This window comes from Ursus americanus, chromosome 2, assembly GCF_024610735.1.
Source record: "Ursus americanus isolate L20-20 chromosome 2, mUrsAme1.1.p, whole genome shotgun sequence".
Taxonomy (NCBI): domain Eukaryota; kingdom Metazoa; phylum Chordata; class Mammalia; order Carnivora; family Ursidae; genus Ursus; species Ursus americanus.
The window spans coordinates 27,263,668-27,282,599 of NC_142128.1; the positions used below are offsets into that span (position 1 = coordinate 27,263,668).

General features: G+C 49.1%; 1 protein-coding gene across 1 annotated transcript in view; it reads right to left on the reverse strand.

Annotated features, from left to right (window-relative positions):
• XYLT1 (xylosyltransferase 1) overlaps positions 1-18,932 on the reverse strand; it is a 294,365-nt gene that overhangs the window by 187,469 nt on the left and 87,964 nt on the right. The window contains 1 exon segment of the mRNA XM_045776046.2: positions 16,093-16,131. Within this exon segment, the coding sequence (XP_045632002.1) occupies positions 16,093-16,131 (39 nt within the window).

An 18,932-nucleotide genomic window follows, 5' to 3' on the forward strand; every position in this document is an offset into this window, starting at 1 on the left:
CATCCTTCCCAAATATTAATCATTCATCTAACGTTTCCAATTTTGCCCTATCCATGGAGCATCTGTAGTTTTCTTTATTTACCAATGTTCTTAAAATCAGCTCATCTGTATTTTTCTTTAATGAACTCATTTAAAAAGGAAACGTTACCCGTAAACTGGAAAAAAAAACCACAATATAATGTGCCATAGATAGAATGTAAGCAGGAAAAGAAAGAGATAGTTATTAATTTCTTTAAAGTCTGTTCATGAGCTGCTTGAAATGATCTTGGGCGTCCCTGTTCATATTTGACACACCTGAGCTTTGCCTGGCAGGCTGGGAAGACTTATGTAGGAGGGGGGTGGGGGAAGACACGCCAGGTGGGGTGCACCCCGAGGAGAAAGGCGCCAAGGCAGACACGCACAGGGCACAGAGCAGGCAATCCAGGGAGGAAATGGACACCACGTAATTAAATCACCACAAGCACTTACAGGTACGTGCAGAGGGCTAAGCAGAGTGTTGGGAATTCGGAATGACCCCTTTGAAAGTATTTTAAAAGCAAGGACTCAAACAATAGTGTTCTCCTAACTCCCAGTAAATCCGAAAACAATTAACCCAAGCCCCCAGTGCCTCTCCCTCTTGTTTCCCAACTCTGTCCTCTGATCGCACTTTTCCGGTGGGGGGAAAAAATCCTATTTCCTGGATGATGATGAATTCTAAATGCAGATGTCCAAGGTCAGGGGGAGGGGGATGGGAAGGGAGAAATAGTTGGCAAAGGCAAGGAGAGAGGATGCTGACACCACGGGAAGCCCATCCCCCTCTGGAGTGTGTGTGAAATCTCCCCAGGGTAACCCAAGCACCAGAGACACACATACCTTGTAAAAGGTCAATTCTAAATTGGTCAGGCAAGTCTAGCCAGGCTGAATTCCACGGGGGTTGGGGGAGGGAAGGGCCAGCATGATCTCTGATCCAGCTGTGCTGACATCCCCCAAACATGGAGGCTTTTGCAGGTGTGTGAGATCAGCCCCCTCTCCCGGCCAGTGGCTGCCTCTGTGGGGCCCTGTAAACCTTGACAGTGAAGAGCAGTCCCAGAAAAGACGCTCGCCTGTGGGAGCGCGTTCCCTCGTTCTCCCTCTCTCTCTCTCTCTCTCTCTCTCTCTCTCGATAAGAGTGCAATGTGGATTCCTCGCCTACACAAGCCAGAAACAGCCCTTGGAAAAGAAAGCCATATATCCCACAATACGATATTCATTAGACGCTATCATGGCATTTTATAAGGTCGTATATAACGCCAGCTGTAGCTGTAAAAGAATTTATTCAGACCCAGAAAGGCATATAAATCCCCACAACGCGCAGGTTTTTCTTTTAAAAAGTTGTTTAATTCTTCCTACCTTTTGCTTCCGTCCCTTCCTGGGAGACCGAACTTGAAATTCCACCCAAGCTCCCGGGTGCAAGATTCCACAGTGCTCAGGGCCCCCCACCACGAGCAGGGAAAACAGGGTGAGGGGCTCCAGGAGGCCTCATCCACTCCACCTGTTCCTCAGACAACCCCACAAGCTGTTGCACCACCTCCCGGGCCCAGGGAGTGTTTCGTCTTTCCACTAACCGCATCCTTCATTCATGCGTTCTTAGCCTAGCTTGCCCAAATCCTACCCTGTCCGTTCTATGCACAGGAGACCCTTCGAATACGTCCTCTCCTCTCCCTTCCCACTGTCTTTGCTCCAGTTCAGACCTTCGGCGTAGTTCTGGACTGAATGTCCCCACTCTGGTCCCACTGCCTCCAGGCTCACCTTTCCAATCCGCGCCCCACGCTGCCGCTGCCAGAGTGCTGCTCCCACACTGACCTCGGGCCATGATACTCTGCTGCTCAAAACCCTGCAGGGCGGCCCGTTGCCTATTAGGTCAATCTCAAGCTCCCTGACCGGCTTCTATTACCTGGGCCTGTGCCTAGCTCAATAGTCTCTTGCCGTTCGGCTCCTCCAACTGTGCTCCATTAACACCGTGTTTTTGTGATTTCTTGATGGGACCCATCCTATCTCATCTCTGTTTTCTCTGGGAATGTTCCATGTGTCCCTTCGTCCCTGCCTCTCTTGATCGACTCTCATTCACCCAGATATGGTGTGGGCAACCCAGCTCCTCCAGGAAGCCTTCCGGGATTATTCTGGGTTCTACTGTTTACTCCTACATTATCACAGACCCGATAATGCCCCACAAGAGAGAAATAGCAAAAGTCCATTGATCTTGCAACAGTTCATCTCCAAAGGTTCAGCGGGGGAAAAGGACAGGGAAAGACAGGGAGACATATCATTGGTATAATGTGGGGGACCCTGTTCACCGTTTCACTCAGTGAGTACACACCATCTGGCAATCATCTGTCTTTCCCTGGGCTTGGGGGGGGTCTGGGGAGAGAATTCTGAGGGTCCTAAACACATAGATATTGATTTTCATCGTGATTTGCACTAACTCTAACTGAAATTTGGCATGTCCTTCAGTTACGGATGTAGGCACCAGACTGTAGGGGGATTTGCGAGACCCAAGACTGACACCCATGGAAATTACGGATATTTTCCTATCACACTGCTCTGGTAGCAGATGCTCAAAATATTATTTATACTTGTCACTACTTCAAAATTACGGGAGTTATTAGACCTGCAGCCAAATCTAGTTACTTAATGTGTTAATAAAGATACAAATGCATTATTACTCCACACATTTGTTATGTTTACATTTATTTTGATAGCTGTACTTCGATGTAACTGCTTTCCTTTGTAATCCCATGCATCTTTTTTTTTTTTTTGCATTTAAAATGTTATTTTAAAAAAGCGGATGGGAGGTGGAAAAAAACTTTAAAAAAGAAAATATTATTCAGAGAAGGGGGCCACAGGTTTCTCCAGATGCCACGGGGGGTCCATGACACCGGAAAGATTCAAATGCCGCGCTCTAGATGTGAGCTCCCTGAGCACAGGGCCTTGGGTCCTTCATCTAATCCCTACGACCTGAAGAAGTGGTCGGTGTGAAGAAGGGATTTTTTAAATACGAACTGACATGAGATGTTTATCCATCTATTCATCTATTTTCCTTCCTTCCTCCTGCTTATCTGTTGTCTTTTATCCTTCTGTCCACCTGTCTGATCCAATGCACAATTCTAACTATTCACAGCTCCTCCACTGGTCCCCACATCCAGTTCTTCAGTGCTGCTGGGGACTTGGTCAGGAGGCAGGGTGATTCAGTATGACAAAGGTGACACCGTCTTATGGCGTGGCCTTGGGTATGTTGCTGAATGTGCCTGGAGCTCGGCTGTCTTGCAGGCACCTAGCAGAGAGCTCTGTCTCCAGCGCTCACACCACAGGCTGGGGCCTCAAGCCCAGGCACCACCGCCTAACACCATGCAATCCATCCACTTTTCAAAGCCCAGGAACACTTTGGTTTTGTTTTCAAAATATCAGCACGGTTGAGCCCTCAAAGAGAGTCATGGCTGTTACCAAATTCACCAATCTGCAAGGCATGGTGGTTAAGAGTTCTGCCTAGATCCAAATACCAGCTCCCCACTTCCTGTCCACATGATACGTGACCTTGGACGACCCTGAATCCGCTCCTCTCCGAGCCTCAGTTTCACTGTCTGAGAGGGAGGATAGGAACCGGACCTCCTTATGCAGGGTTCATGAGAACGTTAAGTGAGTCACCACACGGAGGCTACTTAGCACAGTGGCTGCCTAGGCCAGTCTTATTTATCCTGTCTCCAAGGAGGCATCGTCAGGCACCCAGGAAAACAGCTCCGGAAAACAAATCAACAGATAACCGCTTTTTTAAAAAAATGCTCCAACCACTCCTATCTGAAATGCAAATCAAAGCAGCAAGACAGTGTTTTTACCCATTGGCTTGACAGAGATGATAAAGACTGATAATTACCACTGCTTTTGAGAGTGGAAACAGGAAGTCGCTTTGAGAGGCGATCTGAAGAAACCTCTGCATAGGTCAATTCTGCTACGCCTGTCAAATGTGAAATGCACACACCCTTTGAGCCAGGATCCCAAACTCAGTCCTTCACCCTACACATGCACACGCTCAGTGGTGCGACGATGCGTGGACAGGAGTGGCAGCATTAAGGTAGGAAGAAAAAAAGAGAAACAATGTAAATGTCCACCAACAGGAAGTCAGGGACATAAATGATGAAAGAATTCATTCAATTAGTCTTTACTGAACTGTTTCTACACACGAGACACCATACCATGCTGGGCAGAGAGCAGGACAAAACAGAAGGCAGTTCAAAACAGTAAGGACGAGCTGTATGTGTGGATATGAAATGAGTCTAAGATACAGAGAGAGAAACCGTGAGTTGTTATATGTTTCATTAGATTCCAGTCCAAGCAAACAAATAAAATCCTTGCCTATGCACACACCCCACACGTGTTAATATGCAAAGCAAAATCTGGAAAGAGAATGGAGAAAAAGGTTAATGGTTGCTACCTCTGAAGACTGGGGAGAGGGGTATGGGAGATTCGACTTCTCACCTGATACTCTCTGTATTATTTGATTTTAAAAAAAAATTTCTTATCGCGTGCTTGCATTGCTCCACAGCCTTCTAATCCCCAGTAAGTTCCGTGGCTCTGCCCTCAGAAGGATCCAGAATCAAACCACTTCCCTGAGCCTCCATGGTTAACACCCTGGTCCAAACCACGGCTACCCTGCCCTGGGTATTGTGATGGCCTCCTCCCTCCCCCATCTCCCTGCTCTTGCCCTTGACCAACTACCGCGCCCTTTCAGCACGGCAGACACCGCTTCCATTGTCCAAAGTCAGGCCATGTCATTCCTCTGCTCAAAATCGTCCAAAGGCTTGCCTTTCTAAGTTCAACAAAATCCTAATGATCTGGCCTCACCTTCACCCCTTTTTCCCTTGCTCACTCCTGCTTCACCCACATCAGCTCCCAATGAATGACCACGCCAAGCACATCCTACCTCAGGGTCTTTGCACTGGTTGCTCCCTGTTCTTCCCGCTATCTGTGGGGCTCACCCATGCATGCTTTTTAGGTCTCTGCTTGAACGTTCCCTTATCTCCATGCTCTCTTTGGTCCCACCAAAGTCGAAGGACTATCCCTCTCCTGCCTAACTTTTCTCCTTAGTACCTGTCACCATCTGATATAAACACACGTCTCTCATTTACAGTCTATGTAGCATGTGAGCTCATGAGGTCAGGGACTTCTGTCTTATTCACTGCTTTTTCTCAGGTCCCTAAAACAGTGTCGAGCACGTAGAAAGCATTCAGTAAATACTCAGTGAATGAATGAATCAGTGATAGAACAAAATACAATGTACTACTGATAACAACTATGAAAAATAAATCCCCCCAAAAGACCTTCCCCGCCCCCAATTTATTAATAAATAGAAATTAAAACCGAATACGTTTCCAGCCCCAGCCACCCTCAGAGAGCAGGGTGGAGGATCACCCAAGGACAAAGTTACACGTAAACACCTAACAGCCAGCACAGCACACAGCGGCCCGGTTGTTGGAGGTGACGCTCGGCACACAGGACTCTTTCACGGACTGGAGACAGTAAGGAGCCGCTTGTCTGAAGGCAGCACAGTGAGAGCCCAGTAACCAGGAGTGACTACCAGCCGGGTGAGAACACATGACAGCGTCGGCCCCAAAGCCACAGACTATTTCCGGGTGTCAGGCGAGCCCACACCCTCCTGTGACAGCCAAACCACGGCCCATCTGCCAACCCCAAGCCTGTGGTCTTCGAGGGGACAGGCTTCTGGGGCCGCGCCTGGGATTCGGCCTTCCCGCCGCCGTGATTCAGAGCTGGGGCTTGGGGTCTCTTCCCCCAGGAGCGCACCGAGGGCCCCCAGCCTCAGGTGCTTCACGGTTTGCTGGCTTTTCAGTGGAAGAGGAAACCTTTGAGCTTTCCCCTGTATCTTACCTCCTCCCCGCCGAGAGCCTGGGCAGGTGCTCATTTGCTTATAACCCAGCCCAGCGGAGGTCACCTGACGGCCAAAACTTAAAATCCGATGACACTGACAGCGAGGTGCCCGACCAGTGGCCCTGACCTCACACTTACAAGTGCCCTTTCGGACAGTGAGCTGACTTTCACACAATCCCTGCAAACCATATACTTGGTGAGGCCCGTGGTTCTCCGCTGGGGTTCATGTTGCCCCCAGGAGACATCTGTGGCCATGTCTGGAGACATTTTTGGTTCTTAGGACTGGGGAGGGGTAGTGGGTAGAGGCCGGGATGCTTCTAAATATTCTACAGGGCACAGGCCAGCACCCTGCCCTGAGGAATGACCTAGTCCCAAATGTCAGGGGCGCTTTGGCAGAACAACACTGGTGGACCAGGAACAAAGGAGGTGACTCTGGGGGGAGGAGACCCATATATGACCCACAGGCTGGAGTGATGAGACCCTGTCCACCCACCACCTCCGGGGCTACTGAGATGGTCCTGGAAGGAAGCTGTGTGGGGACACTCGATCCTCCCAAGGGGGAAGCTGCTCCCTTCCACTCACTAGCTGACCTCCAGAAGCCCACTGACCTTCTAATTTCTCAAAAATCCTCCAACCCCCCCTTTCTCTTTCTCCTCTCCCCCCGCGCTCCCCCTCCACCCAAATAATCCCAAAACAAGAACCATGGGCTGGTGGGAGAGAGTCATCAGGAGGCTCATGTACAACTTTGGGTCTAGGGCCACATGATGAAAGAGTCCACTCCCTTCCCCCATAACCGGAGCCAAATTATAATTGCAGCAGTCAGCATCTGGCAAAGGAGTTGCTTTAGGCCCCTTTTACAGCTGAAGTTTCTCTCTTCTAGCACTGAGTTGGCTAGGGTTTTCCTTCTTGGGACAGTGAAACTGCCCAATTGTCCTCGGCCCCGCCCATCTGGCACCTGCCCCCAAACGAACTCCAGTTTTCCATCCTTCTTCCTCTCCTTTTCCTTGCAGTGGAAAAATGAGAGCTACAGTTCCCAGAAGAAAATGAGAAGGGCTTATCATTATGAAGAAGATGTTCCTGGATAGAAAAGGCAATTGAAGGCAGCGGAAAGGTTGCTGGGAGTTGGGGGGGGGGGTGCAGCTCTCTGTTCTGTCCCACTGCAAGAGGACAACCTGCTCCCCCACCAGGACCCGTGGGGCTGGAGAAATGGCAATGGGCTGGTCCTTCCAGTGGCTCTCAGAGGCCCAAGGAGGGCTGGTGGCACTTCTGAGAAAACAGATTCAGATGCTAGAATGGTTCGATTTCCTGGAGGTGTGACACAGAACAAAGGACAGTTTGCCAAGGCCTTGCTTGCTGGCAAGAATCTATCTTCTGTCTGTCTGTTCTGGGGCTGCCAGAAGGAGCGGATGGCCTGCCCTTCCCCCCCCCCCATGTGGTTACCCTAGACCTGAGTGAGTCCCTCCCCAGGTGAAACAGCCCTTCCCGACCTTGGAGCCAACACAGACAGAAGGGGTGTGAGTTGAGTGGTGACACTCAAAGCAAAATGTCCTGTCTGGAGCCTCTCTTCTCACATATGTGGGTCCTCTGACTCCTCACTTAGCACAGTGGTGTTGAGAATGTTTGCGTCTCAGTTTGGGGGGACTTGTCCCCAAAAGAATGACAGCTATGATCCTCTGCCCGGAAAAATACTCCTACACCCACAACTGGGCATTCCGTTCACTGGCTTCCATTACCCTGCATCCATTCTGGGGCTGTGTTTAGTTTGAAGACAGACCCCCCCCCCTCCACCTGTAGCAAAACAGGACATGAAAAGGACAGTGGCCGACCCTGGCAGTGCTGTGCTAGCATGCATGGAGGCAGGCTTCATGCCAGGGCAGGGTTCCCCAAGGAAAGAGATGCTACTCTCCTAAGGAATAATGGGGGAGACTTTACGAAGACGCCTTCTACGGGCAACAAAGCAAGGCTAGCCACGGAGGGGAGTTACCACCACCCTGGGGAGTGGTGTTATCAGATCCCAAAGAATGTAGCTGTACAGGACAGCCCTTCAGGGGCTGTGGTCCTTATAGGCAGACACAGCCAGTGCACGGAAAATGACCCCCATCCCACTGTCCTCCCACCCTCCCAGCTCCTGCCAGTGCCTCCCCATAGCTGAAGCAAGGACAAGTCTGCATGGATGAAATCCATTGAAGTGAAGTCTCCGGGGGCCCAAAGACAGGAGGAGAAGGGTAGAGCGTGGATCTGCTGGGGGCAGGGACAGAAGACCCCCAACACGCTTCATTTTAACTCCTCAGGAGTATGACCGTCTTGGACAAAGTATTTACCCTCTCAATGTCTCTGGGTTTTCACCTGCAAGGAAGGGGGGACGAAAGAGTCCCGCCCCCAAGCACTGCTGTCAGGATGAGATGAGATCACGTGTAAGAAGCGCTTAGCCAAGTCCCCTACGTACAGAGGAAACATGCCAGTAACGGACAGCAAGCAGAATGGAGACCCTCTTCTGTTAAATTCTGCAAGTCTGGGCCCTGTTTATTGATTTTTATGTCCACCCTACACCTGGACCTTTGTCATGCTGCCGTTTCATGTGAAAAGCGATTTTCTTGACTGAATTATCTCGATAACTAGAACCTCAAAACCTAGCCTGAACATTCTAGCATGGAACCTTCTCTTTTTAAGCTCTCTGGTTTGCACAGCGCGGCCCAAAAACCCCGTGGAGAAGACAGACTAAACCTCAAAGATGCTGGTCCATTTGATATTTATACCAAACGTCCACGCGGCCTCCACTGAGCCTTCTGCTTGTGATTCCATGCAAATCTGGTGACACTGCCTTGTTACTCAGCGGGCTGCACGGCGGGCTTCTGCCTCCATGCGGTGCTTGAAGCCGGGGTATGGGGAGTCTCTAAGAAGCCGCATCTGCTGGAAGGGAAACGGGAGCGTCTTCTCCCCAACATGCAGCCACTTTGCTTCCCCTCTGCAGGGAGAAGCCGCCCACAGCCTGGAGCTCCAGTTCCTCCCCTGCACTGGACTCCACTGGGAGACGTATTTCCAGACCCATCTTCCTGGGGTTCCAAGTGAGTGATCTCCCTCTCAATCTCTACATGTACCTACTGATAACGGCATCTAATCTATATTTAATCTCTATTTATATCCATGTCTCATCTATATGATATATACCTCATACTGTATACATTCTACATAGATGCATTATACTGTATACATTACACATACATGCATTATACTGCACACAATATAATGTATAATATATATGTATTATATATATATTATATATATACACACACATATATATTAGAAATGACAAATTATGGTGCCTGGATGGCTCAGTCAGTTAAGCATCTCCCTTCAGCTCAGGTCATGAGCTCAGGGTCCGGGGATCAAATCCCAGATCAGTTCCCTGCTCAGTGGGGAGTTTGCTCCTCCCTCTGCCTGCCTCTCCCCCATTTGTACACTTTCTGACAAATAATATCTTTGAAAAAAAGAAATGACATAAATTGAATAGAGATTAGAGTTATACAGATTCCAAAATTACACTTTCCTAATATATATAAATATATATGACATCTGATATAGAACACATCCATTATAATGCATACATTGTACATTACATATACATTAGATAATTAGAGGTCTACAACCATATTTATATCTGTACACCTAGCTCTTATCTCTAGATCTAATCTCTATATTTAATCTGTATCTCAGCAACAAAGCAATAAAGGAGATGGTATTTCTAATTAAGGCTCTACTACTTACTGTATTACTTTTAAAAGGAGACTTTGTCTTTCTGGGCCTTAGAGTTGGCTCCTCTGAAAAATGGGCTAAGATCAGTACCTGCCTCATGGGGTTGCATGACCTGATAAATGAAGGCTAGACGGCCAGGTTCAAATCCTGGCTGCTCCACCTGTTAGCTACTGGACAAATATCTAAACCTCTCTGTGCCTCAATGTGTCTGGAAAGTGGGGATGACATTAGCACCTCCTATAGGAGACACCTGGGAAATCTGTATGAGCGAATCTATGCCAAGAGCTTACTTAGAAGAGTGCTCAGCACCTACCACACATGCTTAATGAACGTTAAAAATGCTAAATTTACTAATATATGTACCATGTACAGTTCCCCGCTCGTAGTAGACATATATTCAATGTGTGTTAGTCACTGTTGACCAAAGTCATGACTTTAAGTGTTCTCAAGTCAAGGGCCAAACTCAAATCTTCAACATCTTGGGCAAAGTCAACTCCCACCAAGAAGGGAGGGAGAGTGATCTCAACACGATCTATTTTTCGAAATGGTACATGTGGCTGGGCTTTGGGGAACTTGCTGGCTATTTGTGGAATGTTGCATCACATCACTTACCCTGAGTCACACAGACTAGAGAGGCGTCCAGGGCCAGAGGACCGCAAATCCTCCCTGAGAATGTTTCCATTGCCTGGGTCCAGACTCCCTGCCTTTGCCCAGGCAGCAGTCCAGCTGGTCAGCTCCCTGCTCCAACCCCCACCGGGGCTGACGAGAGACCCAGCAAGCCAGAGCCAGAGAGAAAGATCGTAGTAGAGGGACTTGGCCTGTCTCACAACCAGCCTCGTCTGTTCCAGAGAGGTTCTGCTCCCCCAAGGAGGCTAGTGGGAGGAAAGCAGATGGGCTGAGAAGCAATTTGGTCTCGCCGTCCTCTCAACAGATGCTGGGCACCATAAGAATTAATGGGCTGGAGACTCAGGTAAGAGCCATTCAAAAGCTCCCTGATTACTCCAAAAACCGCTCTCCACGGAGGAAAAGGTTAATCGAAGCCCAGAGCTGGAAGAGAGGCGAGTTGACAGCAATTGCTTTAATCCCGGGAGTGGGGGAAAGAGCTTCGGGAGAGAGAAGTTTGCACAGAGGCGGCTGTGGTCTGCCTCGGAAAAAGGAACCAGGCCTCAAAGCCTGCTCCATCGGTCCAGGGGCCTTGGCCAGTCCCTCTCTGAACTGGAGCCAAGTAGCTGCCTTTTCATCTTTTTCTCAACACTGCACATTCTCTGCACTGTTGAGCCATAAATCTCTCAGGAAACCATCTCTGAGAGGTGTTTTCCCTTTTACCTACGCCGTGCACACGATCACACGCGTCGTGAGTCATTACTCTGCGTGCATAGTCGGTCACTGTCAACACAGACCCAGGGACTTTGGGGGATGAATGTGTTGTGGCTGGATTTTGGAGGCGGGCAAAGCCTGATATTAACCAGAGATGGTGACGTTTGAACATAAACAAGACAATACCCTTTTCTACATGGTCACAATTCTACAGCTGGGGTCACCTTCGTAAAATGAGCTGTCCACAGAGCAAATAGGGTTGCACCAGGGTATCTCGTCCTCGATACTACAGACATTTGGGGGCAGATAATTCTTTCTTGGGTATTCGTAGGGGGTTTAGCGGCAGCCCTGACCTCTACTCACTAGATGCCCGTGGCACTGCCCCGCCCCCAAATTGTAACAAAAATGTCGCAAGACATTGCCACACGTCCCCTGGGCAGGGCTGGTGAATTCACCCCCGGTTGCGAGTCGACGATTTCGTCTGAGGCTTTAGCTTGGCAGAAAGAGAGCCAGCTCATTAGCTAATGATAACTATTAGCCAGATTTCTCACGTAGGTCCCACTATCAGCACTGCATTATCAGATCCGAAGTTTGACCCTGGCGAGACGCACTGGAGACCTGTTTGACGGGCCAGCTCCAAATGGGAATACCTTTCCCCTCCCCCACCCCCCTTCCCAACTCCTGCCAGTCCTTTCCCTTCACCCTGGCCTGATAAGGTAATTCCTTATTCATCGTGACATTCTAATGACGTGAAGGCACTGAAGGAGCTCGAAGGAGCTTGTGCTTTAATTGATTCTAAGGAAAACTGGCATTATTTTTATAGGAGTCCAGATATAATATGCAAAATGTTCCGAACGTGATCGCTGTGGTCTCTTGTGCTTCTCTTTCTCAACTATAAGCTCTCGGCTCCTGAGCTTTCTGACCTCCAGAGAGCCCTCCGTGAACAAGCTCCTCTGAGGCGCCAGCCGCCCCGGCTTACGAACCTGTTTGTCCTATTTCTGTTCACTAATTACTACCTGAAATTGTTTGCTCAGAAATTCACCGACTCCCGCAACCAGAACGGGTGCTCCACGGACAAGGAAACTTCTGGCCGGGCCACTGCTGGATCTTTAACATCTAGCACAAGGCCTGGCCTCCTCCTGGCCCCAGAACTACTGGAATGAGCAAATGGATGAATGAATTTGCATAAGCATAATTTCCAAAGTATTAATTTCCTTCCACCCACTTCTCATTTTTTTCCTGAGCTTTTGCTCACCATCCTCATGTCCCAGCATCATCTTTCAAGAAAGCCAATACAGTTAACTCCCTCCTTTTATACTCCCAGTTAGTTGATCAAAGACATTCCAGTACCCGGTTGGATGGCTGAACACCGTGCAATCAGGAGTTTTCCTCCTGCTGCCCTTGATCTTCAGGTCCTGAGAGAAATCTCCATGTAAGCGAAGCCTGGCTCCCTTCTCAGCATAGCCACCTTCACAAATACCCAGATTGACAAATCTTTGCTCTAACTAAGAGTTCCTTCATTACAACTCCCAGGGTACAGTATTTGAGCAGAGGCTATTAACTAATGGACAGTGAAGCTGTTGGGGGGGGTGGATGGAGGGATAAGGCAGGCAGAGAGGCTAAAATTAAATGACAAGAGGCCCTGCCAAATTGGAGTGGATTCAGAAATGATAAACCATCTTGGGGATCAATGAGAAAGAGAGAATCAAATAATAAGCATTTAAATTTATCAAAACACTATTGATGCGCAGGGAGAGGCTTCATCTTTGTTTTAAAATAAATTTTTTACGGGCTCCGCTGCCTAAACCACTTTATCCACAAGCCTCGTGGCAACCTATCTGTCAAAGAATTACTCACTGTGCAAAACATTATATCTATTTATCTACGTATCTGCTCACCTATCATCCATCCGTCTCTCCACCTATTTATCTAAGTACATCTGGGGATATTTGTGTAAGGCATCCATCCATCTATCTAGACCTTGGGTTGCATACATCAAGCCCCTCCTTCCAGCTTTGCCTGAGCTATTTCATATCTACTAGTCAAGGCAACTTTTCTCTCTGGAAAAATAAGAGGTTGAGAAGATCGATAGATTCTGGGATCATCTGACCCTGAGTTTGACATTCACCAATGCTCTGAGCTTCCAGGGTGACCCTGGGCAAGTTACTTAACCTCTCTGACCCTTAGGTTTCTCATCTAGAAAATGGGTATCATGAGAACACGTATGGAATGAGGGCATCTGGGGATTCAACGGGAAGAGCCAGTTCTTGGCAAACAGTAAACGTCAGTGCCAGGGGGGCTCATGGGAATGCCGCTAACCACATTCAAACTCTTTTCACACTTGCTTTTTCATTTCTCCGTCCCCTGCTTTCTGGGTAACCACCGTCTGGAGACGAGGGAAGCACTCACCCCTGCAAGTCAGGGCTTCCTTGGTACACCCCAGGGCAGCCTGCTGAGGGAAAGCTGACACCAGGGATTTAAACCTTAATAGGTTCCTCATTCTATTAATCTGGCCATTAAGCAGAGCCGGTCCTGCTGATACCAACAGATGCAGAGGTCTACCGTGCTACAGGCAAAGAGCAGCGGAGGGTCCTTAGCAGCCCAGACGTCTACCTCCCCCGCCCCCAAACAGCTGCATGAGCACTGCTTCGCCAAGGACTGCGTGAGGACCCCACGGATGCGCGGAGGGAAGGGGCCCTGGGTGGCCCGATGTTCCTGCACAGGCTGGGACCTGGGCAGACTGAGCCACAGACACATGACGTACAGACTCAGCTCACAGTGAACCCTGAAAGGCAGGCCTCCCCTTTCTTAGGAGCAAAGGGTGCTGGGAGGAAGAAGTGGGAGCTGGCCCAGGCCTCACACATCTGCCACCTACCTCCATATGGTCGGGTTTGCCGAGCTCAGCCACATCTGCCGTCTTGCTCCTGCCATATGGGTAATATCTGGGGCACCATTTTCTGCCAGAAAACTCATCCATGCCCCTCTTGTCTGACCCGCCTGCGGGCAGCTGAATAGGGTCCCATCGTGAGTCCCAGGATGGACTGAGGCCCAGCACAAAGTCAGATCTGGTCACCGGCTTGTGCCAACAGTTACAGAGAAACATTAGTTCTTTGGTTGGGTTCCAAAGTCTCTTTCACACAGGAAGTTAGAACTTGGGAAAGACAACAACAGCCTACACCTCCCCAAAGACCAAGGACCAGATGAGGCCGCCAGAGTGGCGTGGAGACAAAGTGAGTCATCTCCCTGATGGCACGGCACCAACGCAGAAGGCCCGCCTCGTGCCACGGCTGGCCGTGCATGGAGGGTCAGCTCCCTCGGTTGAAGGGGTGGGACTCTGAGAGGTCCCTATGTGGGGGTGAGCTGTCCCCCTCACAGCATAATGGCCAAAGCCATTGGCATGTGACTCTCCTTTCCTGGGGAGGTTTTGAAGGGCTGACTAGGTGTTTTTAGTAGTGAAGGATACAAGAGGTCCAAGAACAGAACTATCTGGGGTGCAGCTGATTTGGCTTCCAGAATACTGGATACAGACCATGTGCCCAGGGGCTCTCCTGTGTCTACTAAGTTTTCCTCTGGGGAAGGACTGATGATGAAGAGAAGGGCCATCCTTTGAAAGCACACCTGGGAAGTTCTCTGAATCCACTGAGGAGACTGGCGGAGGGCCGTGTTTTCCAAAGTGTGGCAGATATACCCCTGACAGTGCATGCAGATGATTTTGGGGGGCACTCAAAAGGAATGTTTACATTTTGCTAGTTTCACATTTATTTTAATGTTGTGCCAAAAAAAAAAAAAATCGAACTAGCATGTGATTTCATGCTTGTGAGTTCACCAATATCATTCCTTGGGATAGTGTTTCTCACCCTCAACCCTAGTGACATTTTAGGGCACATCATTCTCCACTGTCGGGGGGCTGTGCACTGTCTAACAGTTTGCACCATCTCTGGTGTCCACCCACCAGATGCCAGGAGTAACCTCCCCACCCCAAGATGAGAGAACCAAAAATGTCTTCAGATATCACCGTATGTCCTCTGGAGATCCAAGACAGCCTTGATTGGGAACCATGAGCTTTGGATGCGCCCAGTTATAAAAGTTAGGTAAGGTCATTTAAGGAAAATCTATTTTTAGGTGACTTGGAACAGGTGTGATTCCCATAAGGCAAACAGGGCTAAGGGGGTAGGTGAGTGGCAGGAGTTTAGGCAGAAGCAGACCAGAGGATGGCCAAACTGAGGGAGGGTCCTGGGTCCTCATCCCCCTCAAAGTCATGCCCACTGCTCTTTCCCGCCTGCTCTCTTGTCTGGCCATCCCTGAAGCCGACGTAATGAAATGTACGTGCAGGGGAAAAGGAGACGGCGGAAGACTGCCCTTTCCCCCACCATGTGTGGCCTTCCTGAGCAAGGAAGGAGAGCAGGGTGGGTTTGCTCATTCCCCTTGGATAGACTGAGGCAGAGACACTAGTGAGAGGACAAGGACCCATGGAGGAGGCTGGAGAATGAGACAGCAGGTGGTCCTTGCCAGAGAACTCCAGAAAGAGCCGCAGAGCTGCCCGCCCTTCAGCCTTGAAATGTTCACACAGGCTTGCCTGTCCCGGACACTCAAATACTGTTAGCTGTGAGGCTCTGGATGGGGTCCATCCTGTCTCCTCTCTTTACTGTGTGACCGACCCTGAGAGCCCAGGAAATGATCGATCCAAAGATACGTCCCCTTCAAGCCCAGCCGGACAGGCAACAGTCTGTTGGGTTTGAAAGCTACCTTACCAGCACTGAGTCCGTACTGATGACTTTACAGACACCAATTTCTACTCTTCTCACCACAACCCTGCAAGGCGGGCACTACCATCATGGTACTATTCCAGATTGGAAGAGGGAGGCTGAGAGGCTAAGCCGCCTTTCAGGGCCCGAAGATGGGTATGCAGATGCCTGGGTATACACACGCGTGCATGCACACACAATCAGCTCGTGTGTGCACCCACACGTGTATGAGGGCACACATCTCAACGGGCAGGGGGACGGCCTGATGTGCCCGTCTGGTCTTTCAGAGTCAAGGAGCCAAGAGGCTGCATCAAGTCTCTGGAAGAGCTGGTACAGAAACTTCCACAGAGATAAGTGACAAAGGCCATGGGAAGGTACTGACCTGTGTCTCCAGGGTGATCGGGGGACTTGGATGAGGGTCCTGTGGGAAGAGAGGAGAAAACACACGTAAGCAATGGGGAACACTGAACCTACTAACCCCACATCATTTTCCAACAAAGCGAGATCTCTTCCATGTTTTACTGTCTCCCCCATTCCATGACTCATGAGAAGAGCTTGGCTCATCCCTAGTCACTCCCCAACTTCCTCCCACACCCCGACGTTTAAGGAGGCTCAAGTTTTTCGTTAAGAGGCTAAGGGGACGCCTGCATGGAGATCATGCAAAATGATCAAGTGTAAGGAAACAGGAAAGAAAGCATGCTCGTTGATTATCTCCAAGTATGTTCAAATCCTCTACAGGAAGGAGAGGATGGATCCATAAGACGATTAGAAATAAACCTGAAAGAATATAGAGTCCCAAGTAGGCACAAGGCCACCAATTTGTGTCTGGTCTTGGAAAAAATGAGGGAAGGAAAAGAAAGACAGAAAAAGAAGAGCTTAATTCCTGGTTTTCTAGCACATTCCAATGGGCTGGGGAAGAGACTTTTCAGGACAGAGAAGGCCAGAGAAAAGTCCTATTCATTCACTCTCTACAAAAGCCAATTGACTGGAAATGCTTGGTGGTCATGTCGCGGGTCATTAAACATGAACTCTTTAGGTGGGGGGCAGGGTGGGTGGAGAGGAGGGAGGGACGGGTGGGGAGGAGGTAGTGGTTTTCAGCAAGTGGTTTCCAAGGAAAACAGGAAACCCGGCACAAAAAGGCTATTTTTGTCGGCACTGTGTTGGCTCTGAACTTAACCACCTTGGATTCACGATTCTGGGAAAGCAACCTCAAGCTACCTCTTACAGAGAATGGGCATGATTTTAGGGCCCTGAGGTGCAAGCTCAGTTTGGAAGCTTTGCTTTATGCAAGATTTTCCAACACCGGCTTCTAGGAAGCCATGCAAGTGAGCACCCCCTGGCCTACAGGGTGAATAAGAAAGAAGGGTAGGAATCATGCTGTATTTGTCCTGTCTGCCTTATTTCACTCAGCAAAATGTCCTCAAGGGTCATCCATGCTGTCACAGATGGCAGGATTCCCTTCTTTTTTAAGGCTGAATAACATTCCATTGTACGCATATACCACATCTTGACCCATTCATCCATCAACGGACATGTAGGTCGTTTCCGTATCTTGGCTGTTGTATGGCTTTGATGAACATGGGAGGGTAAATGTCATGATTCCACTTATAGGAGGAATCTAAAATAGACTCATGGAAGCAGAGAGTAGAAGGGTGATTGTCGGGGGGTTGGGGAGAGGGAATGGGGATATGCTGTTCAACAGGTGCAAAGTTTCAGTCACGCGGGATGAATTAACTCTAGAGCTCAGCTGGATGACATCGTAGCTATAGTTAACACTATCCTATATGTACAATTTTGTTAAGAGGGTAGATCTCATGGTAAGTGTTCTTACCACATTAAAAAAAAAAAAAAAAGGAAATGTAGCAAAATTGGGACATTTTAAACCCCTACCCCAGGTGAACAGGCAACTCACTTTCTTGATGACTCCTCTCTGGTATCTTTATAATGATGCCAAAGTCATTCTGAGCTCAAGATGAGGGCTTCCTCTTCCCCAATTCCAGTTTTGAATCCAGTTCCTAGCAGGTCTCCAATGGTACAGCTCAAAGCTTGCTGCCAGGAGAACAACTAATTCTAATTTTCACACTCAGGCATGGAATGAATATTCCTCAGACCCCGGAAGATAACGGAGGGGAATCCTCTGTCCCCTCTCTGGACATTGCAGCCTTGGCCCATAAAGGAACTTGGAGAAGTCTTTAAGAAAATATTTTAGGCTTCTCCCTTCAAACCCTTACTAGCTCCTGCACAAGGGTGAAGAAGTGGGAGCAATATGGGTGAGAACTTTGCTGTGCCATTCGAGTGAGCTGGCTCCTTGTTTTAGCCATTGGTCATGGAGCCCGCTCTAGCCAGCCTCTTCATCCTCCCATGCAGGGAGAGTCAACCCTGCTCTTCCAGTTTCCCTGTGACAAGCAAGCATACTGGACAGTGGGCCACGAAGTGGGCCACTTCGTCTTTGGGAGGCAAGGCCATCCTCCTGGTCTGTGAGGTCTTCAGCTCCGCCTCAGTCTGTGTGTCTCTCTGGCCATTCAGATTCATCTAGATTTGGCCAGAAGATAAGAAGCCGCCTTCTCAGACTCAAACATTAGCCTCAATTCTCAAAGCCAGGTCCTAGCAAAGCCCTGCACTGGCATGTTGGGTGCGTGCCCAGACTAATTAAGCTGTACTTCGCAGCCCGTTTGGCTAAGGCTTAGGGCTTATGCTTCACTGCTCAGAATCCTGAAGGGGTAGAGAGGGGAGATTGCCATCCTGAACCCCTAAGAACAACTTCATGGAAAAGACCGTCCTTGGGAAACCACAGAAAACTCTGTCAACTGTGCTGACAAAACCCAGAGTCTGACCCCTTGACATAATAAAGCACCAACCCTTTATTTGGTATTCCAAGATCAGAAACCCTACTGGCACATGGTCAGGGGTCCAATCTTATCTACTTAGCATGTTAATAACCTAGCCAGGAAGAAAACAGAGCACTCCAAGTGGCCATGTCGTTAACACTCGGGGCTCACTTGCCAAGAAAATGTTGCTCCTCTCCCTCTGTGCACATTCAAAATATAAGACTCTCCCTACAGAGGCTCCATCCAGAAGATTCCAGGTACGACTATATATCTGTGAGGTCTCACTTTCAGCAACATTCTCCTTAATTGGAAAGGCTAACGAAGTGGAACCAGGTCAATGATGCTGTCTGCCTAATCCATCGTGTCTGTCTAAACTGGGACTCTTTGGTTTACA